The following is a 27,791-nucleotide window of genomic DNA, read 5'->3' as shown; positions in this document are numbered from 1 at the left end:
TGGAAAGTGATATGCAAATGCATAATATTAATGGCACTAAGTTCTGGTTGCTGGAACCAGTTTCCCTAGGAAGTCAGACCACTGGCTCATAAGGCTCAGCATTGTCAACACTGACTGGCCGCAGCTCACCAGGATTTTCAGAAGAGTCTCTTCCAGCTCTACCTGGAGATCCCGGGGACTGAACATGGGACCTTCTCCATGCAAAGTAGATGGTCTACCACCAAGCTATAGCCCTTCTTTCAAGTTCAGGAAAGGGGTGGGGGCTCTACACTAGCCAAGCACCAGTCATGACAAATACCTCAAGCATTTCCTCAAAATCCTGTAAAGAAAAGCTAAGAGATTAGGAAAGCAAAGCACTGTAAGACTACAGTTTATAGTCTCAATATATATATTGCATATGTGATTTTATTTTATTTTTTGGCATCATACAGATCTCTCACATCAACGTTCTTTTGCAAAGTACAGGAAACATATTCGCTTAAAGAAACGTGAAACGGATGCTGCTCAAGCCATCAAACAGTAAAATGCAATCCACCTGGGAAGGTTAATTGTCTTGAAAGTGAAGTTGTCGCTGCCTTTCCTTTGTGTCCCATCTCAACATCATCTAACCTCTATTTTAAAAATGGTTCGTCGCAGCAAGGCCCATGGATTATGGCTCAAAAACTGTACTGGGCATTTACAGGAATCTATTCAGGCTCTTCAGTCAGATGATGTGTGGCATGAACATGCAATGTTCATTACTTGAAAGACATACTCAGTACTCCAGGACCGTGGGAACTAATTTGATCTCTCCACCCAAAACATGATTTCTTAGAAGGAATCTCCAGAGTTCCATTGGATTGACTTTCTAGTAACTGTGCTTAGGATTACAGCTTTTGTCCTTCTGAAATGAACACTGAATTTACCCCAGATCATTGCAAGGTTAGCTGTCAGTTGACTATAACACTCAATACTATCACTGCTTAAGCAAAGGTAAGGGGATGCAATGGGGCTATGCGTAATATTTTCCTACTTCCTAAAGGTGTCAAGAACCATGATGGATGAACTGGGTTAATAAGGATGCAGTATGACACACACTGTCCTCTGGGTTTTGCAGTCGCTGATCTTCAGTTCAAGCATTGATCTTCCTGCCCAAACTGTTCAAGGCAGCCAGGTGAGTTTAGCTCAACACACCTAGTCGAACCATGACAGCCCAGTGACAGTTAGCTGAACTTTCTCCTCCCCTGCCCCAAGGCTGACTTGGCCGGAAGCATGAAATTGGTAGCACAGGCATCTCCTGGGCAGATGTACAATCAGAGTGGGCAAGGCTAGCTTTGTTTCTCCAAAGTAAACGTGTCACCAAATTAATTCTCCCATGTAAATATTAGCTATCGCTACGCTTCCCAGAAGCCACATCACCCAGTTCTTCTCCATAAAGAGTAGTGTTGGGTAGACAAACACCCCTCATGAAGGTGCATCCACTTTGGCAGAGAAGTATCACAGGGAAAATGAATATTCTACCCCAATATAGCTTTCCATAAACGGAAAGCTGCACTCTTTGATTAGACCCCCAAGTGTTGCTTTGCCTTAATGAACTTCCCCAGCTTGATGCCCTCCAGATGTTGCTGGACTCCAACTCCCATCACCCTGAGATGGCATGGTCAAGGATGATGGGAATTGTAGTCCTACTAGCATCTGGAGTGCACCAGTTTGGGGAAGGCTTACTTAATATTTCATGCTTTTTCCACCCCAATGGATTCATGCTTCTTCTCAAGAAGCTGAGCACGATCCCTCATTGTAACTAGGGCTTCCTGTTACATCTCATTTGAACCTTTTCCTTGTACTCTAAATCCTATGCATGTACTTACTTCGGAGTCAACCCCACCAATTTCAATGGAACGTATTTCCAAGTCCATGAACAAAACCTAAGCAGCCCCTGTAGCTGGCACCTCATTCCCTTCCCCACATGGCCCTGTTAAGCTATGCCACCCCCTGCCCTTTCAGGGCAATCCCAACACTTATGGCTTATTTTGTACCAGCAATCCACCTGAAGTGGGAACTTTAGTCTAAAAAGCCTTAGACTAAACTCAGTATCCTTCTCTAAGGCATACCTTTGAAAGAATAGTCTGCCCACCACAACCATTATATACATTCCTCTCCCAGTACAAGGGGCATGTGTATGGGCTGTGAGAAAACTTGAAATTTTATTTTTAGCATTTCCCCTTTTTTCTTTCATTTACCAAAAAAACAAAAACAACCCACTTAGATGCTGCCTCTGTAATCCAGAGAGGCTCTTTGAACAGGCAAGCAGAAGCTGCTGCCTGCTCCAAGGCATTTTGACTCCCCACAGCACCATCAAACCACAGCTGGGCTCGCAACTTCTCCAGAAGTTTTGCCTAAGTTACAGAAGCAGCTTGTCAAGAGGCAGTAGAAGGATGACAAAAGCCCTCTCTGGTCACGAGACGCTAGCTGTATAGATCTTGTGCATCCCGGCCCACATTTCAAAAACATTCAGGGGACAAAAAAAGAAAAAGAAAAATCAGAAGGCGATTATGCCATCTTCAGCAGAACCCGTGAAGTGGGACATCCCAAGTCCAGAAACAATCACTGTACCTCCATATACATGAAATACGCAACATCACAAGCAGCAGCAACTTTACATCAGGCAATGATTCTCTCCTTCCCTCCCCCATGTCAGTCCAGAATAAGATTGTTGATTTGCTCTCTTTAAATTATTTTGTAGATCTGTGGGTCTTCCAGAAGAAGTGGTGTCAAGTCACACCCGTTGCCGGTATCTCACGAAGGCCCACACGGCAGCCGCCACTATGGCCAGCCCTGGCACTAAGATAACCGCCAAAGGAAGGCCTCCCGGGTCTCCGTCCCCTCGGTGGCTTGAGGGACCGTTCTGGGGCAGCAGCTGAAACAGGAAGGAGAGCAGCATTGAGGACAGCCAAGCCAGAGCAAGAAACCTGAAGCAATTTCTAAGGATCACGTACTTCTCAAGCCAAGCAGGAGCAACACCCTCAAGTCAGGAAACCCAAGTTAGTATTCAACAAAGAGATTCTGCTCCAAGTTAGTATTCAACAAAGCTGAACATTCATTAACCCTAGACGGCTTGTGCTCTTTGCACAATGATGAGACTACCCGAACTTTCTTTTTTTCTTTTCAATTTCCTACCTTCGCCAAATCTAGCCTCCAAATTATGCTTGAGATAAGTCATAAAGTCTCCCACCTCTAGAGAATGGCTTCTTGTCATTGTTGAAGGCAGACTGCAGACGCCTTCCTCAACAGCCACTTTTCCCACAAAGCCCACCAACAACCTTCAACCTCAAACTTTGGATCATATCCTGCTTGGGACAAGAGAGACTCTTTTTTTATATAATTATGATGCTGATGTTGGAAAATCTTTTTCCATGCTACAGTAATCAAGGAGAGGATTTTACCTTCAGCATATCACATGTTGAGTGAGATTTATTCTGAAGGTGACCACATGTGTGTGGCAACAGCAATCATTTACAGTGTTAGGAAACAAGAGAACTGAGAGACACTCTTGAAGACACATCACACTGCAGCACAGGGCTTTGTAGGTGCTGCCTAACAGGTGCTTGCAAACCCTTTTTAGACGCAGCCACATCTTTACCTTCCCCTCACCTCATGTTATATATGAAGTCAGGTGTGGGACAGGAGGATGTGGCTTGGCCAATATGGCTTGGCAGGTCAAATGAGGCCACCTGGTGGGACGGATTAGCCCTGCAGGCTCCCCAACACTGCCATGGGGGCATACCAACAACAAATATTTGTTTAGCTTATTACATTTATAGACAGACTTCCTTCCATCATTAAACTCAGGGTGGCAGCCACTGGTTTCTCAGGTTCCCACCCAGATACTGACTAAACCCAGACCTGCTTAGCTTCAGCAAAGTAGTGACCTCATTTGCCTTGAGACTACACAATCCAAAATCTTTCCAGTGGGTGGAAGAACACCAGAAAAAAGGGCACCCCGAGTAACACAGGGATTGAAAAGTTTCATGTTTAAAATATATGTACAGCCAGATAGGAACTCTTTCTGCCCCCCATCTTCTTAAGGCTCCTCACCTTCATGGATTACCTCAGAAGCAGCAGTTGGCAGGGCATAACCTTTCAAGCTATAGCGGTAAGTTCCAAGAAACAAAATAATACACACCCTATGTTGAACCTTTAGTAATACTTTATCACCCGCAGTCCTGAACAGATCCACAACGTGCTGGTGCAGCATGTTCTTCAGCTCCTTCCCATTAACCTGAGAAAAAACCATTTTAAAACAACAAATTAGGCATACACAGGCAAGCCAGGTTAGATGCTGGATTGTACATAGCATTGACACAGTATGTAAGTGTTCAAAGGGCTTCACACCCTTTTACATTTTGGGAACAGGCAGTGAAATGGCCAGGATTCTCCATATATTATTGAAACAGAAAATCCATAACTTCTTAACTATCGGCAAGTACCCACGCTTGTGAAATCACGCTGGTTTTGGAAAGCTTTATGTGTTCAGCAGTAAATGTACGTTACTTGGGATAAATCTCATTGAGAACAATTAAGAATTCCTATCTGTTTTAAGTACTGCACTGTAAAATAAGCAGACAATACGATAGTATTCCGACAAGTACCTCTAAACAAATCCAATTTGAATCAATTACTATCCCAGCCTAAGTGTACCTTCTTTTTGTTAGATGCTGTGGATTTGTCATAGGTCACCTATTTTCCAGGTGAGAACAGAAGGGTTGGATGGGGCAGACACACACATACATAAACTGAGGAGCAGGAAAGCCTTAGAATCCAACCATATGGGCTCAGACAAAAACAAATCAAAGCAGTAGGGATGTCCACATAGCCACATCACTGCCTCCAGAAGAAAGTTGCTTATAAATGAGTATTTCTACTTAAAATCAAGAGTAATGTTTAGAAAGAGGGCTCAATAAAAATACTGCCAATGTAAATATTAAAAGTTAGCACATTTCCAGAGTTATGAGAAACGTGGTTACATATCTCCCCACCCTCACAATTGCATGCACAGTGTGATGCCATGAAGACAATTTGCATGTGAAGCAAAAATAATAGTAAGTTGACAAATAGAACTAGAGATTTGGGGCAGCGAAATTCCACCCTCAACCAGTGAAACTTGGTTCTCACACTGCATTTTTGCATCCCTGGTCACCTTGCCTCTCCTTCTGTTTCCCAGCATGCACCAATGTGAAGAATTAGATTTGTGAGCTTCTTAGAGTAGGGACTCTTGTCTTATTTGCTTGTCTTACTCTTGAAAACACCACATACATGAATGGAGCTGCGTAAGTTAAACAGTGGTTTCAAACCGAGAGCAATGCATACTCTAGAAACACACTAGGGAAAACTGTGGCTCTTTATAGCACATTTTTATATGGCTCACATAATGAAAAATGATGTGTGACGGCCTAAGGGCATCAGTGAGTACATATTACATTTTCAATGTGCAACAGAGCCTTTACTGTGAGGCAATATTTGCTACTTTAAATTTCAGCTGGGGGGGGGGGGGAGAAAACTTGGAAAATATCAGTAAGGTTTCTTTTCCCGCAGAGGCAAACAGTCCAAACTTCTAGAAGGGTGGAGGAACAGCATCAGTATCTTACCCAGAAGATCCCTTCCTTTCATTGCAGAAACAAACAACTCTCAGGCAGGAGGAATTAGCTCCCAGCTTTGGATCACCTGCCTCTGGAAAGGCGGAGAAATGCCTCCATGCATTTGTTGTAAAATAAAGTCACACTGAGGAGGCAAACCAAGCCAGAGCGGATGCTCAGAAGGAGAGCAAACCCGTAAAGAAACCAAAAACTCAGCTGGGCTTGAGTTCCACTCACAAAAAACCCTTACAAAGGTCAGTTTCCTTGAGCCAGTTTTGAGGAAACTGTTATTATTGAACCTGAAACCATTTCTGTGGAGGGGCCTAAACTACTTACTGCTAAAATTTTGTCCCCCTCCTGCAGGCGTCCATCGAGGGCGGCAGCTCCATCTTCTTTGATTCGACTAACGTAGATGCCCGTGTCATTGGAGATGTACTGCTGGTCTGTTCCACCGACTATATTAAACCCCAAACCTAAGAACAAGAACAAGGTAAACAGAAATGAGAACCAAGACTAGCAAAAGGCCAGGCACCCAAAATACCCAACTGAGGCCATCCTTCTATGCCAGTAGAAATCTACGCCAAAAGCTGGGATCGAGGCCAATGCTATCTTTTTAAAAAAAACCAATTCTAGTAAAAGCATATTTTTCACTTTAATGTTAAGTAACACGGTTTGGAAAGAAGCCTGAAATTACAATAGTTTTAGGGCCTTCTTTCTGGATACACGATCTTCACGTAAGAGTGAGGTCAGGCAAATGTCTCCTTGTGTAAAATTGAATTCGTGCATTCCACATACCTTAATCAGACAAAGCCAGTGTTAGAAACTCAAATATACAGTGGTACCTCGGGTTACATACGCTTCAGGTTACAGACTCCGCTAACCCAGAAATATTACCTTGGGTTAAGAACTTTGCTTCAGGATGAGAACAGAAATTGTGCTCTGGCGGCACAGCGGCAGCAGGAGGCCCCATTAGCTAAAGTGGTGCTTCAGGTTAAGAACAATTTCAGGTTAAGAACAGACCTCCAGAACGAATTAAGTTCTTAACCTGAGGTACCACTGTATTAGCTATTCACCTAATGCCCCCTTAAAGCTAGGTTATGGGTGTAATGACAGAATATCTAGTTGCAATTTATTTTGCAAGACAAAAAAATGAATTGTGCATTTATCAACATATATACACAAAATCAAGAGTAATGTTTAAATCACTTTTCTGCCCCTCGTTTACTGTTTTTATATCCTGAGGCTCATCCAAGAAGAAAAGCACACTACATGGTCCCAGAACTTCATGGTCTGTATTCTCAAGTGGTAGATTCCATGTGTGACTGCTCCCTCGGCTCAAATGCCTTCTGAGCATGGGAAGAAGAAAGGCTAGGATTAAATCTCTGCTCATGTGCAGATAATGAGGATGATGATACAAGGTGGTCAAACATGTGATCCTTCATCTGTACTAGAAAATGGCTTAATCCTATGAGGATTGTGCAAGATCAAATAGTTCTGATGCAGGTTGCCTTGTCAGTTGCTAAGAATTTTAGCAGGCTAGGCCAGCCTTCCCCAAGCAGATGCCTTGGACTACAACTTCCATCATCCCCAACTATCAGAGATGCTGGCTGTGGCTAACAGCACTGGTAGCCAAAAAATATTGAAGGGCACCCAGTTGGGGAAGGTTTGGCTAGACCAAATTTGGACTGTTAGTGAGAAATTGCTTGTGAGCAACAAGCAGCATTTCAGAGACAGAGAGTAAAGTGAGTGGATTGGGGCCCAGTCTATGGTCGGTCACATCAGTGGCTCCACTTTGTTAATTTTAAAGGGGAATGATGGTGGTGGTGAGAAATAGTGACCAGATACAGGTGACAGATTTCCTTCACCTATTATATATGTATCAAAGAAAATATTTTGGTATCTTCACTCTTGCATGTCAAGCTGTGCCCACACAAAAAAAATCCCCTCTTTTATACAGCTGTCAAAAATACAGCAGCCCTGCTGCCTTTGCTTCTGGTCACTCTAAAGAGCGAAGGATATATATGGAAGGAAGGAAGAAAAGCCCCATGTTGATGCATAGTCCTGGCCCTGAAACAGTTGAATCCTACTAGCCTAGAGTTCATTATTCATGCCATCTCACTTTTCCAGGCAGCAAAGGACAGGCAATCAAGAAGGCCAAATTTCTACAGAAAAGTATTCAGGAGATTCTACAAAGAAGAGTTGACAATGAGAGGGGTAAGTGGGGTGCAGATCCAGTCTGCAACCACTAGTACAGTGGTACCTTGGGTTAAGAACTTAATTCATTCTGGAGGTCCGCTCATAACCTGAAGCTGTTCTCAAATCCTAGATTCCATTCCAGATGCTGCCAAACTTTTAAACACAAAAGTCAGCAGCAGGCTCAAATGCTCCCTCCCTTCCCAGTCAGCCATAACGTGCTTCACCTTTTCTATCTGCACCCAATGTCTAAACCAAGGTTCCAACTTTAATCAAAATTTGAAAGCAGGATTTGCAAATCCTGGTTAAAAAGAGGCTTGCCTTTTTACTAAGGCAATGGCAGGGTAAGATATTTTATGATGTTAATAGAAATCATTTTGAGCCAGAGAGTGATGAGTACACCCTGATTCTACTCTTCTACTGGAGAATGCCATTAGCACAGGTCACAATTCATATTAGCATTGGGATTAGTCCATCGGGCAATGTTAAAAGGAAATAATCAACGCCACATGATATGAAATTGTCAAATATGCTAAATTAGAAAGCAATCAAAATGAACCAAAGTTGCGAAAAGGTAGCCTGTACTGTATGAATCTTAGTATTCAAAGGAGGAATTATGAGCTTTAATTTGGGGCAAATTCTGAACTGTAGCAAATATGATAGGATATGGGCAGTTCCTTTCTTTCTGCAACAGCTCTATCTCACTCTTCTATCGTGCAGCAAGTGGAAGCCTATACATCTGTGTATATAGGAGGGGTGAGTGCTCTGCTCTTGTGACTAAATCCTGCTTGGTTTTCCACAGGTATCTGGTTAGCCACTATGAGAACAGGCTGCTAGACTAGATGGGCCCTTGGCCTGATCCAGCAGGCTCTTCTTATGTTCTAATTCAGAAGCTCCCTTGCATTCAAGGGAACTTAGTACAAGGGAAGTGTGCACAGGACTGCAATCTCAGTCTTGCATTCTGCTGCTGGTGTGTGTGGGTAGATCATACAGAGTTCCACTGCACCTGCAAATACATGCAGTTTGCCTCAAATATATTCTCAGAAAAACAAAAATGTGCTTGCCCTGTTAAGAAATCAATGCAATTCTGAGTGAGACCGAAGGTTAAGTTTAAAGCCTTCGATCCAGTAACTATATAATACTCAAAATGGTAAGCATGTGATGTAGCGACTTAAAATGGTAGGCAATGTGATGTGAGCCAGATTGCAATGCCGTGGGAACCGTTCTCTCTCGTGCTGCAAGGGGTGCGGGGGAGAGAGAGGCCGAAAAAGCTGCACCGAGTCGGCACAGTCTATTATTAACATTTCCAAACAGAGGCGTCCTCTCGCCCACGCAGTGAAGTTCTGTACAAGCGGCTTCGCAAGGACAAAAAGTATACAGGCCTCAGCCGGGCGCTTTCCTACTAACTCAAGAGTCAGGACCCAGATCCGAAAGTTGGTGGTTGCTCGGCGCTCGGGGAAGTTGGCCGGGTCAGATCTCGGAAGCGAAAGGCTGCGATCCAAGCCCACGCGGCCGCCCTCTCCCCACCCCACCCCACCCCCCACTCTGGAGTTGTACCTGAAGGTCCTCTGGTGAGATGGATCACTTCCTCGGAGAGGAGGTAATCCACTCCCCCGTTCATGCTTTGCTCCTCAGCGGCGCTGCCTCCCGCCCGGCCGCCCCTTCTCCGCGCGTTTGAAGGTGAAACAACCGGACCAAAGCGGCAGCTGCCGCAGCAGCAGCAGCAACAGCGGCGGCAGCACTTTCAGTTTTATCAGCCTCGCGACAGGAGGAAAGGAAGGCGGCCGCTGAGGATTCTGGGACTCGTAGTCCTCAACGGGCTTTGGCAACTTGCGCGCGGGCCCTTCCCCCTCAGGCAGTCGTCTCCTCAGGTGCAGGGAGAGACGTTTCGTTTCCGTAATCCTGAGGGTCCCATTCGTTCGTTTATTATTTATGGAAGTATTTATATTATGTTGTAAGCCGCCCTCTCACGAAATATAAGGGCGGTGGTTTGAATAATAATCAATAATAACCATTAATAATAATTAACAATAATTAATGATTTAGACCGTCCTCTCACAAAATATAAAGGCAGTCAGTAGCGACAACATTTTAGGCAGTACTGTTTGCAAGTAGTAAGGAGAGGGCTTCAGGTTCATCGTCTGTGAGGAATTGCGCCTATTTTTCAAAAACGGGACGCCACTTCCATCATCTAAATCCCAAATGTTCTACATAAAACCCAAAGCGGTCCCACAAAGACCCGCCTGCGCGCCAGGAGGGGTGGGCAGAGCAGAAGCAGCCCAGGCCAGGGAGGTCGCCTCATCCATCAGCTCCTCGTCAATTTTATTCTTTTATTTTACGCATGAAACGCAGCATGCAAACTTTGGACGTCTGGCTCCCTGGCTACTAAACCACCGCTTGGGGGAGGACTTGGACCAGCTGAGGCTTGGAGGGAGCAGGCTGACACTCTTGAGGCAGGGGAGAAATCCTGTCCTGTGGATCACAGCAAGCGAGGGAGAGAAGTCTAGATCTCTCAGCTCTGAGGGAAACGGCTTGAAGAGCTTCGTGGTTCCAGGAGCCGTGACAAAAACGGCTGGAGCGACCCGAGGTCGTGACAGAGATTGTTAGAGGAACCCCTACGAGGAAAACTGATACCCTGAGCCCTCTGCCAATGGTAAAATGCAAGGTTTTTGTTTTTGTGTTTTTTTTGCTGTATTCTGGAGGAATGGGAAGCTATGGTAGCTGTATGAAGATGTCACTGGTAGACTACAATCCTAGATCTATTTACGTAGGAGTAAATCCCATTAAATCCAGTGTGAATTTCTTTTGAGTAGGCATATGTTATACCACTGTTAATGGTATGGTTACCTTATGACTTCTGGTTTGTTTGATTCACATTGTGTTGTATGAAAGAGGAAGGTAAAAGGTGTGTGTGTACTGATTTTAGGTTGAAAAATCAATTGTAAACATATTATCATTAAAAATCCTTTCTTTTCTGTTACAAAAAGCTTAGCCTTCATTTTCATTTCCCTGTTTTGCTGAAAAAGCAAAGCCTTCTGGCACGATAAAGATGAATATATTTACTATGGCATAAACTTTCGTGGATTACTGTCCACTTCATCCAATACATGAAGTGTTACACAGTGTTATGGAGGTTACTTTTGGAAGGATTGTGAAGAGTGAGGTCATAGTAGTCATTAGGGGATTTGGAACATGGGTCTTCAGGATGCTGATGACACTCAAATCTATGGGCAGTATTCAATTACTATGTCCAATCAGTGTAAGGATAGCTGCCTGTGTAGCATGACTTCCCCCATCCTCCCCCTGTATGGCCTCCCAAAATCTGCTCCAGAGAGTTGAGGGAACTCTAGAACAGATTGGGGCACACTGGGGGAGCGGGAGCAGGGAGAGCTACGGAGCCTGCCCCCTGCTTCGGGCAGGTGTCCGCAAGCCTCGCGCACCCGGCGGGAGGTCCTGCCGGGCGCGCAAGGCTTGGGGCGGCAGCCTGTTCTGGGGGCTGGGGTCGAGGGGAAGCTCTGGGGGGGAAATAATTTTTTTTCCCTTTATTTCCCCCCCCCAAAAAAAAACTAGGTGCGTCCTATGGGGCGGTGCGTCCTATGGGGCCGTGAATACGGTAATGGTTACCTCCAGATAGGGTTACTGCAATATGCTCCCTCTGGGGCTGCCCTTAAAACTGATATAGAAGCTGTAGCTTAGTGCAGAATGAAGCAGCGAGGCTGTTGAAAGGGGTGCTCTACTAATTACATATGTATAACCAGGGGTGGTGCATCCCATTTTGCCACTTGAGGTGAAATGGTGCCGTGCTGCCCGCATTGCTGCCAGCACTGCCTCTTCTCCACCCACCTCCGCCAGCTGTGGTGCCAATATCTTAGCTCAATGAGATCTCATGAGATTTTGTCCATTGGAGTGGATGAGGTGCCTGCGGGGACAGCACCTTGGGGGCTTCAGCTGCCTGAAGCTGCTGCTTCACCCCCACCTCATGGATGGGCCAGCCATGCATATAACAACTAACTGAAAGAGCTGCACTGACTTCCAGTATGCTACTGAGTCAAGTTTAATGTCTTGCTGTTAGTATATAAAGCCTTGAACAGCTTGGCATCACGCTACTTCTAAGAATGCCTTACCACTTGTATGCTGCTGGTGGTCACTTCATTTTCAGGAGAGACACTCCTGGTAGTACCGTTTGCTCCCAAGGTTTGTCTTAGGTTCATTAATAGCAGGGCTTTTAGTGATGTGGCACCTGCCTATTGCAATATGCTTCCAGTGAACATCAAGAAGATTCCTGTACTAGTGGCATTTAGGTGCCTGCTTAAAACTTATCTTTCCACTCAGGCTTTCCCTGAAGGTTGAACCAGCAATGTTGATGTACTAATCTGATCTATTCATTTATGATGTATTTGTTTTCTCAATGTAATTTTATTGTTGACCAAATCTTGTAGAATTGTAGAGTTGGATGGGACCACGAGGGTCATTTAGTTCAACCCCTTGTAATGCAGGAGTATTTTGCCCAACATAGGGCTCAAACCCACAGCCCTGAGATTAAGAATCCAATGCTCTACTGACTGAGCTATCTCTTTGCCCGATAATGGTGAAGAACCCTAGGTCAGTGGTAGAACATCTGCTTTGTATGTATAATGTCTCAGGTTCAATCCCTAACATTTCCAGGTAAGGCTAGGAGAGACCTCAGTCTGAAATCCTGGAGACTATCAGTCAGTATAGACCAGGCATAGGCAAACTTGGCCTTCCAGATGTTTTGGAACTACAAATCACATCATCCCTAGTTAACAGGACCAGTGGTCAGGGATGATGGGAGCTGTAGTCCCAAAACATCTGGAGGGCCAAGTTTGCCTGTGTCTTGTGTAGACAATACTGAGTTAGATGGACCAAAGGTCTGACTTAATACAAGGCAACTTCCTATGTTCTTATTTTATGTCATTCATTATCATGGTTTTTTTAAAAAAAAAACATTGGTGTTACAGAGAGCTTTGAAAGTGTTTATGTGTATATGTATATGCACACATATATACATATTGTGGGGGGTTTTCAGTGAGTGCAATATTTTATCTGGAGATAAATTACATCAAAGATCAGTTTAAAAATGCTAATGAAAACCTTACAGACACAAATATATATGTTTTGCATATTACTCTACTTAATTTCCTTTCTCAGTTTTTGATATAGCGAGTGCATTGTTCACTTCTCTGATCTAATGTGTGCTTACTTCCTGCATTGATTCTATTGGATGGATTCTTGAAATCAGTCTTCTTAAGTGATATAGCAGTATAGTCCTGTAAAACAAAGTCAGGCCAATAGCAGCAAAAATGACAAATGCAGTTCCTACAATAATTGCTATCACGGTACCACTCATGCCTTGTGGAGCTGGTCCACTGTCAATGCTGCCACCGTAGCCTTTATTGAGACAGTCAGGAGGAGCCCAGCCATAATCACAATGACAATGTTTGTGGTTGTTGCATTTCCCCCGATTATGGCACTTTGACACATTACAATCATACTTCAAGAGGGACATGCTCTTGCATTCCCTACTAATGCACAACATGCCAGTCCCACAAGGGGTGCCATCTCTCACTGCTGCAGTATCGATTATATCCATTCCAAAGTGGTAATCTGCACCCCAGCATTGGGTACTGCCAATTAAGGTTTGAATTATGGTGCGGTGTTCCACCAAAGAAGGAAGTGTCTGCACGTTAGCGCACTGGATTTGCCCACACAGGACATTCTCAGCATTACATTTCTTGTAAGTTCCAAGTCCCAGGCCACAGTTGCCAAAGCGATCACCACGAGCATTCATTACTTTGAAGCAATTGTCTGAAGCAGCTGATGCTTTCTTGCCAAAGATCATTTTGCACTGCTCACTGTGAGTAGCGCAATTCCCATGATAACAGTGTACAGCACTATTGCATGGGGCACCATCTTGCATATAAACATCTTCAGGACACAATTGTGATGATCCGTTGCAGTACTCAGGAAGATCACAGTTGCTAGTTTTCGCTCTGCAAATAGTTCCAGCTGGAAGATACTGACACTTAGTGCAGCACTGTCCAAAAGCACAAATGGCACCTGGACTCAGCCTACAATTAGATTGGCAACATGGATCTGACTTACACTTAGCTGGTGAGCCACAGTCGCATTGCTCTTCATCTTCCACTATTTCGTTGCCACAATAATTGAGATTATTTTTTTGATCAGCTGTTGGTGGAGTGAGCAAGCAGTTAGAGTTCCTTAGTTTATAATAATCGTTATAACTGCAATTGCTAAACTGATCGACTTCATCTGGAAAAGCAGCCATAATGCAGGATTTTCGTTCACAAGTACAGTATGTTCCATCATGTTGCATGCCAAGATTATGTCCTAATTCATGGGCAAAAAGCACAGCAAAAAAGGACACACTGTAACCCACATAAGATTCAACACCAGATGCCCAGTTAGAGCTACAAATTGTTGCTGTGAATGCTAATCCAGCTGTCTGTCCATACAGCTTATGTACAAATAAGTGACCGGCATCATTAGGTAAATGTTTATTTAGTGTGTTTTTTCTCCAAGTATTGAAAGTTTCAAGTAATTGTGACATTTTATCAGCAATTGCTATGAGGTTCTTTTCTGACCATATCTCCAAGCCAGCTACAGACAAAACAACACCAAGAGGCTTAAAGAATGCATTGGCAGTATGGACTATCTCTAGAACACGTGCACTGGTCAAAGTTTGATTTCTCCCAAGCTGTATATATAGTTTTTGTTCCACCACAATTGCAACTTCTACATACCTGGAGTCTGTCCACCAGTCATTTTCAGAACGTTTGGCTGGTAAATGCTCTCTCTCCGGGATCATGGCCTCTTGACGACGTTGTTCTTCCTCTGTTAGCCCACACCTCATACGGATAGTATCCTCCTTTTCTTCCAACCTATATACCATGTGCTGAGAAGTAGTAGATCCCTGAATAGGCTCAATTTCATAGGTGTCATTTTCTAAGTGCAGCAGACCCCTGAGGCCCCCTGAACAAGTGCTGAGGGTAACCCAAGAGGAAGGCTTGCCTTGGACAAAGCCACGGTAGAAGCAGTCATCTCTGATGAAAGGATAGTCCGTCTGGAGGTCCCCTTCCTTACTGTAAGTGAAGACAGGGAAATGTTTAGGGACAAAGCCCCTCTTTTGCTTGAGATGAATCACATGCTCTTTTCCCTCAATTTGCAATAGGTAGGTGACATCATGGGGATTTTGTTCTCCATATCTAGGGGTCAATTTCTTTGGAATGGTCACCTCATAAGAGGCATATCTAAAACCCTGTGGTGGTTTCTGATCTGCATTCCCACTCACAACATTGAATGAGATCAGCACTAGCAGCCACACATGGTGGCTAGTCATTTTCCCTGACAGTGGAAAGCAACCTCCAGAATACAGTACCCTGCTCTAGCTTTCTATCCCAGCCCCAAAAGCCTCCCACAACTCAGCTGAGAGCAGACCAGAAAGAAGATGAGAAGGTGGTTGTATGTGAGCTAGACAAGGAAAGGGAGGATTCTGACCCTGGCAACAGTCATTGCAGTTACCTTTAGAATGTAGGCGGAGCCTGGAGAATCAGAGAAATAATAGAATGGAGAATAGGGAAGCACATGGTGGAAGGGGAAAGGTGTAATAGACATAGCTGGGTTAAAGGGTTATGGGAAGAAGAGGCAAGTGCAATGGGAAGTTGAGAAGCAGGGGACCAAGAAATGGGAGATAGTTCAATATGTTGACAGTGTAATAATAGACACGTATGGCATGCAGGATTTGGGGTAGGTGCAAAACATCCATTTGATGAAGGGACCTTCTTTGGAATTTTACTAATATTCTGAGAGTAGACTGGAGGATGTGGGATATGCGGATATAACCCATGGGTTAGTACCTAGGTCCCCCCCCCCTTTTTGTATTTATTTTGTATTTATTTATTTTGTATTTATTTTGTATTTAGATTTTGGTCAAGTTCTCACCCAGGAAAACCTGGGACCTTAGGAGTTAAAAGACCCCTTTTTAGTGTAAGTGAAGACTGGTACATTTTTAGGGACAAGGCCCCTCTTTTGCCTGAGCTTCAGCACATGGCTCTTTCCCTCAAACTGAGCAGCTAGGTAATGCCTCGGGGTTCTTGTTTTCCACATCTGGAGGTCAGTTTCATTGGGATGATCACATTGTAAGAGCTATGCCTAAAGTCCTGAGGCAATGTCTGACCATTGGACTCACTGAGTCTCCTCCATAGGATCATTATCAACACTTTGTCTGATAGGAAAAAGTCCTCTAGACTAGAGCACCCCACTCTGGTGCAGAATGGGCAGCGGATGAGGAAATATATTCTGTTCCTTGCAAGGAGTTAGTAGCTTTACAATTGGAATGTAGGTGGAGCTTGGTAAAGGACAGCGCAGAATGGTGAGAGAGTAGGTTATAGTTTGAATGTGCATGGAGCTTGGTCAGTGATGGATAGAACAAAATGGAGGTGTACACATTGTTTTCTTGGTACATGATTTGAAGGAATCATGTAGCACATAAACAGGAGCAACCTCTACCAGCAGAATATGGGATGTGAGGAGCAGCAGGTTGTAATGAGTATACAGCAGAAGTGATACTGGGTGCAAGTTGCTGCAGCTCAGCCTCCCCCAGACTTTAAAATGTATATGTATTTATTTATGACTAGAAAAACCTATCAAAAAATAATTCCTTTTTTTTTAAAAAGACAGTCTTCAGATAGGATTTGGGCCAGTAGGCAAAATCTTTGTATTAATAAACCATTCATCTTATTGCTTTGTCGAATACAACCCTTGTTGAACGTACAGGCTAGTCTGGTCAATTGGTTGTGGTCATAGTTGAGTTGGCAGGGAGCCAGTCAACTGAGCTTCCCATCTCTTGCGGTTGGGGAGGGGCATTGGGCATGATCCGTAGTCAAATAAGAGGACCTCTGGGGGCTTAGGCAGGCCACTGTGCATCCAAGTTTCATGTGAGATAGCTTACCAGTACAGCCCACGCTAGTGTGGGTAGTGTGCTAAATGAGCACAAAGATTCTGCATGCCAGTGAAAGCTGGGTTTGTGTTAGGAGGGAATAAGTTAATAATAATTATATGTGATGCATTCTGAAGTGTGGGGGATTTTAAGTGGAAATCCTAACCAACCTCAGACCCTCCTCTAAACTGCTTGTCAAACGCTAAATAACTTAAATTGCCCTCTCAGACCTCCTCCTAGACCAAATTAAGTACCCAGTTGCCTTTCAAAGAAATCAAACATACGTTGTACATGACCCAGATTAAATCACTGACTACTGTATTTTATGCTCTCACCCACTCTCAACTACAAGCAATCAGATGACATACACATACATCAGCAATCAGTTGAAATGTTTTGTTGTGGAACTCCACTTGTTATCTCTTATTGATAAAGACAAGATTTCCATATACTGATGTGACAGGAATACAAATTGCCATACATCCAAATGCAATTCTTAAGAACTGATGAAAGACTTGCAAAGTCAAATATATCTGCATATTTCCCTTTCACACTTTTTATATATTCTGTCATTGTTCAGTTCAGTAATCTTCCTGATTGTGTTCAGTTGGATGGGTTCTTGCCCTGTCTTCTCCAGCATTGCATCAGTCCATATCTCAAATAAACACACAGGCAAACATAGTGATGTTAAATTCTAGAGAATAATCTTTTGAAGAATATTCTCAATTAATGAGAATATTAGAGAATTCCCATTTAGAATAGGAGAATATTCATTTTAATGCATTGGAAATGATATTAGTTAATATACATGTTTATTTATGGGTAAACTTGTTCAGATGGCAAACAAAAACTGTACAGATACTTTTATTTAATGGGGCAATGTGATGAATTCATATTCTTTGATAAATAAAAATATAGAAATGTCAACTGTTTAAATCAAGGCCACTTCACATGCTGTTACACATAATTGTATAGATACTTTAAGTGTATAAAGCATTAAAGCTACTGTCAGAGCTGCCTCTAGGTCCCAGCTCACAGAGGACCAACGCTAGGCTGTAGTAATGTACAAAAGTCTTTATTGAAGTTCAGTTTCCATTTCAAAGCCACAGCGTGCAGCCCTACGTCTTAAACCCTAGATCGGCGAAGTCCCGTCTGAGTCTCCTCCCCTATGACACCAGTTTAAGATCCTAGCCCTGCTCCACCTTTTACGCTGCTCTCTCCTCCTCTGGGTCCTCCTGCCCGCTGGGGCATTGCCCTTTCTGGACTCTTCCGACGCTGAGTCGCTTAGCTCCTCCCCCTCCCTCCGGCGGGCTTTAGGACCCGGTTCCCAATCCTCATTCTCTGCTGTCCCGCGCTCCTGTACATTTGAACTTGCCTCTCGCGCCAGCCCAGTGACCTTTCTCCTAACTGTTACACTACTTCGGTCACTGCTTCCCTCTTCCGGGACACTGGCCGGATCTGACCTCTCCTCCGTTGTCCGACTTTCTGATGGAGGCGTGGTCAGCCCTGCCTTATCTTCTCTCCCTGGTGGGGAATGCACTGGCCCCGATCTTTGGGACTCTTCCCCCCCACTCTGCTCTGGTGGGGAAGCTGGTCCTGATTTCCAGCTACTGCTCTGGGAGTCCCTGCTGCCCCCTTGCTCCTGGGGCATTCCCCTTGGGAACCCCCTACCCCTGGCCACTGGTGCCCCCTTCTGTGAATCTTCCAATTCGCTGGAGAGGCTCATGGAATCCCTCGGTCCACTGTCCTCTTCTCCTACGCTCCCCTCGGATTCTTCCCCTTCGCTCTCCATCTCCTCTCTTCCCTGTGCCTCTGCTCCTGAGCCCCTGACAGCTACTTTATGTAAAAAACAAAACAAAACACTGTATGACCAAGGGTATAGAATTGCTAAGAATAAGGTCACACCAAAATATAAAAAAGGCTATTACATATACAGTGGTACCTCGGGTTAAGTACTTAATTCATTCTGCAGGTCCGTACTTAACCTGAAACTGTTCTTAACCTGAAGCACCACTTTAGCTAATGGGGCCTCCTGCTGCCGCTGCGCCGCCAGAGCACAATTTCTGTTCTCATCCTGAAGCAAAGTTCTTAACCTGAAGCACTATTTCTGGGTTAGCGGAGTTTGTAACCTGAAGTGTATGTAACCTGAGGTACCACTGTAGTTGAAATACATACGAATTCAAATGTTCATGAAATTAAATGAATAGCATTTTTAAAACTAAAAAAATAAATAAATAATTCTGTAGCTCACATTTCAGAACTGCCAATGATGAGTGACACACTGCCCAGTAATGTAACTCATTTTTCATTACTTACACTGGCAATATCACAGCTTAACTTATTATTTAATAGATTTTTTTAATGTGGGTTGTAAAACTGGTTCTCACATTTGAATTTACAGTTTGTGGAGAATATTCTCTGGATAATTTTCTAGCAGAGAATATTCTCACTGCTATACAGTAGCTGGTGTGTGCCTAGTGATGTGAGGTGAGAATATTATTGAGAATGAGAATATTCTCAAGAATATTATTCTCATTCTCAATAATATTCTCACCTCACATCACTAGGCACACACCAGCTAGAGCGCTAATAACAAATTCAATTCCTTCAGCAGTTCCTGCAATGACAGTGTCCTGGTTTGGTGGAGGAGGGCCACTGTCAATGCTCCCACAATAGCCTTCATCTACACATGAATGGCACATTCTAGCATTCCCCTTAATATACATCTTGCCACAAGGAGTCCTATCTCTCACTGCTCCAGTATCAGGTTTAGACAGTCAGGAGGGGCCCAGCCAGAAACATATTGACAATATTGGTAGTTGTTGCATATTCACCTATAATGGCACTTTGTGACATTACAATCATATTTCAAGAGGGACCACCCTCTTGCACTCGACATTAATACACATCATGTTCTTGCCACAAGGAGTCCCATCTCTCACTGCTCCAATATCAGGTATACCCTTCCACTGTGGTAGTCTGTTCCCCAGCACTTCTCATTGCCAATAAGTGTATTAACTATGGTGCCACATTCTGCATGATATGGTCCATTATTTCACACACATCTGTTTGGCACATTCAATGCATTGTTCAATTCTGTGATTTAGTCTGGACTTTCTTCTTTTTTAATATCTTGCTCATGCTTTCTTTCTCTCAATCTGACAAACATTTCTCTCAAGTGCTTCCTGAAATAAATACCCAGAACAACAAGAACACAAAAAACAAATATAATTACTCCTATAATTGCTGCTGTGCTGGAATTTGGGCTAAAAATATTCTGTGGTGGAGGGGGTCCACTATCAATGCTGCCACCATAGCCTTCACTGAGACAATCTGGAGGAGCCCAGCCATAATCACAATGACAATGTTTGTAAGTGTTGCATCTTCCCCGATTATGGCATTTTGTCACATTACAATCATATTTCAAGAGGGACACACTCTTGCACTCCCCATTAATACACATCATCCTCTTGCCACAAGGAGTCCCATCTCTCACTGCTCCAATATTGAGTATTTGTATCCCACTGTGGTAGTCAGTACCCCAGCATTGTCTATCTCCAGATTGTGTTTGAATTATAGTGTTATGCTGCTCTAAAGAAGGTAATTCGTCGATATTATCACATTGGATTCGACCACACAGGATATTCGTAGCATTACATTTCTTATAAATTCCATGTCTAAGGCCGCAGTTGCCAAAGCGATCCCCTCGACCATTCAGTTCATTGAAGCAAGCCTTTGAAGCAGCTGTTGATTCCATGCCAAAGATCATTTTGCACTGCTCACTGTGAGTTGTGCAATTTCCATGATAACAGTATACACCATCACTACACGGGGTGCCATCTTGTACATAAACATCTTTAGGACACCACCCTGAAGTCCCATTGCAGTACTCAGGAAGATCACAGCTGCTAACCTCTTGTCTGCAGACATAATGAGCTGGAAGATACTGACACTCAGCACAACACTGTCCGAAAGCACAAGTGGCACCTGGGCGCAGCATGCAGTTAGACTGGCAACATGGATCCAACTTGCATTGATCTGGTGAACCACAGTCACATTGCTCTCCATCTTCCACTACTTTGTTACCACAGTGTTTCAGCTTATACATTTTATCAGGCTCTGGTGGGATTAACAAACATGGAGTGTTCCTTAGCTCAAAATAATTCTGATAACTGCAATTGCTAAACTTATCAGTGTTTGCCTGAGCTGCAGCCATAATGCAGGCATGTCGTTCACAAGTACAGTATTTTGAATCATGCTGCATGCCAAGATTATGTCCTAATTCATGAGTAAATGTATTAGAAAAATCAGACAAACTATAACCAACATATGATTCAACACCACATGCCCGATCAGTCCAACAGATTGTTCCTAAATATGATAATCCTCGTGTACGTCCAAAGCCCTTATATACAAATAAATGAGCAGCATCATTCTCTAGATGTTTATTTAGGGTGTTTGTTCTCCAGTCATTGAAATTGGAAAGCAGGGTGTAAATGTTGTTATCAATCACAATGAGGTTCTTTTCTGACCAAATCTCCAATCCAACAAGAGTCACGACGACACCAAGTGGCTCATATAATGAATTAGCAACATGAATGACATCTAGAACTCGCATAGCAGCAACAGTTTCATTTCTATCAATTCTCACATATCTTTCGTAATCCACAACAATTGCAACCTCTGCGTAACGGGTGTGTGTCCACCAACCTCCTTCTGGAGCACCCCTAGCCACTATATTCTCTGTATTTTGGATCGTGGTCTCTTGATGCCTTTGCTCTTCTTCTGTTAACCCACATGTCATACGTGCAGCACCCTCTATTTCTTCCAACCTATACATCACATGTTGAGAAGTAGATCTCTGCACAGGCTGAATTTCATAGGTGTCATTTTCTAAATGCAGCAGACCCCTGAGGCCCCCTGAACAAGTGCTGAGGGTGACCCATGAGGAAGGCTTGCCTTGGACAAAGCCACGGTAGAAGCAGTCATCTCTGATGAAAGGATAGTCCACCTGAAGGTCTCCCTCCTTACTGTAAGTGAAGACAGGGAGGTGTTTAGGGACAAAGCCCCTGTTCTGCTTGAGATGCACTACATGGCCTTTCCCCTCAATCTGCAGTAGGTAGGTGACATCATGATGTTCTTGTCCATACCTAGGGACTAGTTTTCTTGGGATGGTCACCTCGTAAGAGGCATACATAAAGCCTTGTGGTGGTTTCTGACCTGCAGTCTCACCCAAAATATTCAACAAGATCAGCACCAGTTGCCATATGTGGTGGTTAGTCATTTTCTCTGACTAGGAAAGCAACCTCCAGAGCATCCTGCTTCGGCTTATTATCCCAGCCCCAAAAGCTTCCCACAGTTGAGAGCAGACCAGAAAGATGAGAAGGTGGTTGTTTATGAGACCATCAAAGAAAGGGATGGTTCTGTCCATAGCAACAGTCATTGCAGTTACCTTTAGAATGTAGGTGGAGCTTGGAGAATCAGAGAAGGAATAGAATGGAGAATGAGGAAGCACATGGTGGAAAGGGAAAGACGTTGCAGAGATGGCTGGGTGAAAGGGACACAGGAAGAAATGGGTGCTCACTCTTTTCAGGTGGGCAGCAGTTGCAGCCCCTCGCTCTCTGCTGCCATCCTGGCTGTCAACTCATGCATGTTTGTCAACTGTTTTGGGCATTCCCCCAGCCAGCATGTTCTCAGGGTGGAACTTCTCTTCTTAACCCCAGCTTCAAAGGGGCCAATCAGAGGCCCCACCAGTTGGGCAGTGCCTTGCTGGCTAGCCAAACATTGGCTTCTGCCATGCCTGCACCAGGCAGCAACACCTTAAAAGAGCTCTCTGCACTTGCCTTCTGCAGCATTGTCGGCCAAAGAGCAATCTTACCCTTCCTCCCTTATATTTAATTGTTTTTTACATATGTAGGTCAATGTCCTATAATGTTTAACCATATTTCACTTTTCAGGTTGCTGCTTTAACCCTGCTTTATTCCTTAGGTTGTATTCCGTCTAACTGATTTTGATTCCTTATGCCTTCCTTGCTATGGTTGCTAGGCGGGAAGGAATTTGCCTGCAGATGAACTGGACTGTCTTGAGGTTTTGCCTTCCCCACAGCAAAACATCACAACTTTTAGTGATTAAAGCATTGGGTGGAATCCAAGTCTTCAGGTTTTGGGTAAAGTGGTGTATCACCCTGTCCTGAACATATTCCGGGTTACCCGTTAGACAGATCTCGGTGGATGTATCTGTCCAGAAGCCAAGAATGAGACTGATGGGCCATAGAGCTTTCAGCGGTGACCCTAGATCAGCAACTTGGTGAGGCCATAATCTTTGGCACTACCCTGAAAATGTTCCAGCACCTCTGGCAGAAGGCTTCCCAGAGTGGCTCGGGCAACCTAGTCCAAACGGGCAGGGTACAAATAATAAATTATTATTATTATTATTATTATTATTATTATTATTATTATTATTATTTATAAGGCTGGAATGGATATACACCCAATGCCTGAGCCAAAATTCCACCTATACCTGTGATCAATAAAGTTGTGGACATTTTTAATCCAAACCACTGTCTGTGCACGTTTGGTCTATTACATCTCAATTTGGTCACATGCTGGGAGGGGAGGCATTGCGACTGGGACTGCAAATTAAGTGCAATGGGAAGTTGAGAAGCAAAGGACCAAGAAATGGAAGAGAGTCCAATAAACTGACAGTAGAAACATAGGCATGTAGGGCGTGCAGGATTTGGGGTATGCACATAGCATGTATTTGATGGGGACCTCCATTTTCACTATTTACTAACATTCTGAAAGTAGATGGGAATATGCAGATATAACCCTTATGTCAGTAACTAGGAATTATTTTCCTATTGTATTTAGAACTAGGTCAAACCCTCATTCCGTAAAACCTAGAATCGCACAAAAGATGTTTGAATAACATGGCAAATGTGATCTCAGAACCACTGGCAGTCATCTTTGAGAATTCCTGGAGAACAGGCGAAGTCCCGGCAGACTGGAGGAGGGCAAATGTTGTCCCTATTTTCAAAAAGGGGAAAAGAGAGGACCCAAATAATTACTGCCCAGTCAGTCTGACATCAATACTAGGGAAGATTCTGGGGCAGATAATTAAGCAAACAGTCTGTGAGCACCTAGAAAGGAATGCTGTGATCACCAATAGTCAGCATGGATTTCTGAAAAATAAGTCATGTCAGACTAACCTGATCTCGTTTTTTGACAGAATTACAAGCCTGGTAGATGAAGGGAACACAGTGGATGTAGCCTACCTTGATTTCAGCAAGGCATTTGACAAGGTGCCCCATGATATTCTTGTAAAGAAGCTGGTAAAATGCGGTCTTGACTATGCTACCACTCAGTGGATTTGTAACTGGCTGACTGACCGAACCCAAAGGGTGCTCATCAATGGTTCCTCTTCATCCTGGAGAAGAGTGATTAGTGGGGTGCCACAGGGTTCTGTCTTGGGCCTGGTCTTATTCAACATCTTTATCAACGACTTGGATGATGGACTCAAGGGCATCCTGATCAAATTTGCAGATGACACCAAACTGGGAGGGGTGGCTAACACCCCAGAGGACAGGATCACACTTCAAAACGACCTTGACAGATTAGAGAACTGGGCCAAAACAAACAAGATGAATTTTAACAGGGAGAAATGTAAAGTATTGCACTTGGGCAAAAAAAAATGAGAGGCACAAATACAAGATGGGTGACACCTGGCTTGAGAGCAGTACATGTGAAAAGGATCTAGGAGTCTTGGTTGACCACAAACTTGACATGAGCCAACAGTGTACGTGGCAGCTAAAAAAGCCAATGCAATTCTGGGCTGCATGAATAGGAGTATAGCATCTAGATCAAGGGAAGTAATAGTGCCACTGTATTCTGCTCTGGTCAGACCTCACCTGGAGCACTATGTCCAGTTCTGGGCCCCACAGTTCAAGAAGGACACTGACAAACTGGAACGTGTACAGAGGAGGGCGACCAAAATGGTCAAAGGCCTGGAAACGATGCCTTATGAGGAACGGCTAAGGGAGCTGGGCATGTTTAGCCTGGAGAAGAGGAGGTTAAGGGGTGATATGATAGCCATGTTCAAATATATAAAAGGATGTCACATAGAGGAGGGAGAAAGGTTGTTTTCTGCTGCTCCAGAGAAGCGGACACGGAGCAATGGTTCCAAACTACAAGAAAAGATTCCACCTAAACATTAGGAAGAACTTCCTGACAGTGAGAGCTGTTCGACAGTGGAATTTGCTGCCAAGGAGTGTGGTGGAGTCTCTTTCTTTGGAGGTCTTTAAGCAGAGGCTTGACAACCATATGTCAGGAGTGCTCTGATGGTGTTTCCTGCTTGGCAGGGGGTTGGACTCGATGGCCCTTGTGGTCTCTTCCAACTCTATGATTCTATGATTAGCAGTTCTTCCATCTCCACTTACCTGAAGTAAGGCCCAAATGACCATATTTATTCAGCTTAGCAAACCACATTAACAAGAGACTGGTAAAATAGACAAAACCATAAAGTTATCCCAAAGTTCAAAACTGCCCACCTCCTCCCAAGGTTTCAGTGTAATCCTTTGACTTTGTTTGTTCATGGTTGATTCAAGGATGCAGTCATGATGTGAGGTCCATTGTAATTTTCAAGAAGATGCATCAACTTGATAGTGTTGTAATATAATATCTCCAGTATGTTAATCTGGGTGCATTGCAAATACTTTAGGCAATCAGTGACGGGTGCAGATTTGTATTCCAACCAGCAAGCAGCAGCAAATCATTCCTGTAGCAACTTCTGGTCTTTGCACCATCAGCCAATTGTAAATGCAGGTGAGATCCCAGATGTCGATGTGACTCAACAAACACGTTCCTTCTTGGTAGAGATTTCAGCCAGGAAGAAAGTGCCCACTTATAGTGATCTTGGCTGATAGTACTTACAGCACAGGTCTTTACTGCAGGAGTTAGCAGATCTCCAAGCTCTCAGCACATCAATAGTACATCTAACAGCAAGCAACAAATCTTCATTTCACAAAGGAAGACCATTTTAATCTTCAGCAGAATTTAACCCTTGCACTGCCGGGGGCACTTGTGCTTAGGGTGAAATGAGCTCTTTTAAAACTTATTGAGGGTTACTGGAGTGGAGGCAAAAGTGTCCCAAGCACTCATTTGTTGCTGAACATACATCAACAGTTAAAGTTAAGCATATGTTACAGCTCCACCAAACATGCAAATCAGCCTCCTTCACAGGGATGCATCTTGGGTTTCTTACAATAAGAGTGCGGTACCAGACTTAACCATTTGGCAGCATTTGTTTCTCTGTACACACAGGCGTAGGCTCTATCAGGAAGATGTGGGTTGCAAGGCACAGTAGTGGAAGTAATAACTATTGAAGTAATAACAAATTTAGGTTGCTATAGCTAATATTTGACAACTGGATTTATCAGTTTAGTGCTTTCAAATGTTTATTTGCCTATTATTTATATAAACATGTCTCTGAACAACAAACACTACAGATAAAATCACAGAATTTTTTTTAAATGTGCAGTCACCAGATCAAACAGGATAAACAATAAAAGACAGTGAAGAGGAGATACCATTGCCCAGAAATAGCCACAGCAGTGTGTGACCCAAGTAATATCTCACAATCAAGAAAACACCCTTAAAAAATTCACTAAACAGATCTTTGCAAACTGCCTGGAGTGTATAACAATTATACATTGTGAAGTTTCTCATACCGCCACCTTTGCCATATGCCTTGCCTATACTGCAGTGCTCCAACATTATTCCTCCTCGACAGTGGGAAGCAACAGCATCCACACAGAGGAGACACTCCCATCCCCATAGGCAGGTAAGCTTTGTGTTGGTTGAAGCCAGGCACTCCACTCTATAAATATTGCCATTGCTAGCCTTACAGGAGCAACCCTCAAGGGCAGGAGGGAGCAGCAGGGAGATGTGAGGGAGGGAGAAATGGGGGTGGGTGGGTAAATTAAGCCTGTTAGGATGCCAGCCATGAGGGTTGCCTGTTGGACAAAGTAGCAGGGGAAGGTTGGTCATATGGGTTGCTGAGAGAAGGTGGGTCAACAGGACTCTTTGGTACATGCATGACTATTGGTTCATGCAGTACTTCTCCTGGTTTGCTTAAGTGTACCTGAATTCAGGGCAAGCCTCCACCCTTTGCTACCCACCTGTCAAAATGGCCCACATGGGGGAGCTCAACATCTGACCCACTGATTATCATCACCTGTTCCCAACACAAGCAGTTCTACAAATAAGGCCTCCTCTTCCTCCAGCCCCTGAGTTTCCTGGCATCTATGATTGGGGCACAGGAGTGAGAGAGGCAAATGGTCGATGATGTGTCAGATCGTTAAGTACTTATGGAATTCCCTGTTGTATTTGCAGTCTGCGTTTGAAATCTTGGAACTCTCTTTTCCTCCTGACTCAATCTTTTCTCTTCTTTTTTTGCAAGGCATGAAAAAGATGAGGTCATTTTCTTCCTGGTGCAGCTCAAAATTCCATATTCTGCTTCCCAACCCCATGCTCTATGGCAAGAATGGGGAACCTCCAGTTGTTGCTGGACTACAAATCCCAAAATCTTTAACTGGGGGTTGATCATCCAACACTATCTGGAGGGTGTCTCGTTCCCCATAACTGCCATATGGAGTGAGCCACTGGAGCAGGAATGCTGTCAGTTTGTGTTTGTGGCTGCCTTTATTGCATGGTCTGTCTCCTCCCTTTCACTGCTCATCTTTCCCTTCAATGTGTGTGGCTGAAGGTTTAGCACCTCCCTTCAGAACCACATCTTGATCCCTTATTCCACTGTCCCAGAGGGCTGTGTGAGTGACTAAAATACCTGCCTGTAAGACTTACAGTAGTTGGGTCATTGCTGGCTCCAGCGTTGATAGATCGGGGGATGCTATAGCATCATCTTATGTGTGTTATGATGCACAACGTGTATTGGGAAGAGGCATTCGCATAGCAGCAGTGCTTATGAAGGTTTCTGTGGGGAAATAATGATATTGG

General features: G+C 43.9%; 2 protein-coding genes across 2 annotated transcripts; both read right to left on the bottom strand.

Moving 5' to 3' along the window:
* Window positions 1-370: 370 nt before the first annotated feature.
* SYNJ2BP (synaptojanin 2 binding protein) lies at window positions 371-9,565 on the bottom strand. The gene is made up of 4 exons (XM_079990479.1): window positions 9,363-9,565; window positions 5,949-6,085; window positions 4,163-4,258; window positions 371-2,896 (listed from the first exon to the last, which is right to left on the bottom strand). Exons 1-4 carry the CDS (start codon window positions 9,424-9,426, stop codon window positions 2,756-2,758), a joined length of 438 nt encoding a protein of 145 aa, XP_079846605.1. The 5' UTR covers window positions 9,427-9,565; the 3' UTR covers window positions 371-2,755.
* A 3,370-nt stretch (window positions 9,566-12,935) lies between these two features.
* On the bottom strand, window positions 12,936-22,216 carry LOC307223795 (disintegrin and metalloproteinase domain-containing protein 20-like). The gene is made up of 5 exons (XM_079990098.1): window positions 20,696-22,216; window positions 17,337-17,437; window positions 14,588-14,926; window positions 13,929-14,012; window positions 12,936-13,093 (listed from the first exon to the last, which is right to left on the bottom strand). The coding sequence occupies exons 1-4, from the start codon at window positions 22,064-22,066 to the stop codon at window positions 14,009-14,011; spliced, it is 1,815 nt and encodes a 604-aa protein (XP_079846224.1). The 5' UTR covers window positions 22,067-22,216; the 3' UTR covers window positions 12,936-13,093; window positions 13,929-14,008.
* Between the last annotated feature and the right edge of the window lie 5,575 nt (window positions 22,217-27,791).

The sequence above is a fragment of the Podarcis cretensis genome, assembly GCF_951804945.1.
Source record: "Podarcis cretensis genome assembly, chromosome: 1".
NCBI lineage: Eukaryota > Metazoa > Chordata > Lepidosauria > Squamata > Lacertidae > Podarcis > Podarcis cretensis.
The sequence above is the reverse complement of the archived record's forward strand: the minus strand, read 5'-3'. Positions and strand labels throughout refer to the sequence as shown.

What these genes read in the sequence shown, in the direction of transcription:
- SYNJ2BP (XM_079990479.1), bottom strand. Translation starts at nt 9,426, where the DNA reads ATGAACGGGGGAGTGGATTACCTCCTCTCCGAGGAAGTGATCCATCTC. An exon ending in AGGGGGACAAAATTTTAGCA is followed by an intron (nt 4,259 to 5,948) that starts GTAAGTAGTTTA and finishes GTTTTTTCTCAG; the next exon opens with GTTAATGGGAAGGAGCTGAA. An exon ending in TACTAAAGGTTCAACATAGG is followed by an intron (nt 2,897 to 4,162) that starts GTGTGTATTATT and finishes TTCCTGTTTCAG; the next exon opens with CTGCTGCCCCAGAACGGTCC.
- LOC307223795 (XM_079990098.1), bottom strand. Translation starts at nt 22,066, where the DNA reads ATGACTAACCACCACATATGGCAACTGGTGCTGATCTTGTTGAATATT. An exon ending in ATTATGTCTGCAGACAAGAG is followed by an intron (nt 17,438 to 20,695) that starts GTTAGCAGCTGT and finishes TGTTTATTTGAG; the next exon opens with ATATGGACTGATGCAATGCT. An exon ending in AATGACAGAATATATAAAAA is followed by an intron (nt 14,927 to 17,336) that starts GTGTGAAAGGGA and finishes CTTCACTTACAG; the next exon opens with TAAGGAAGGGGACCTCCAGA.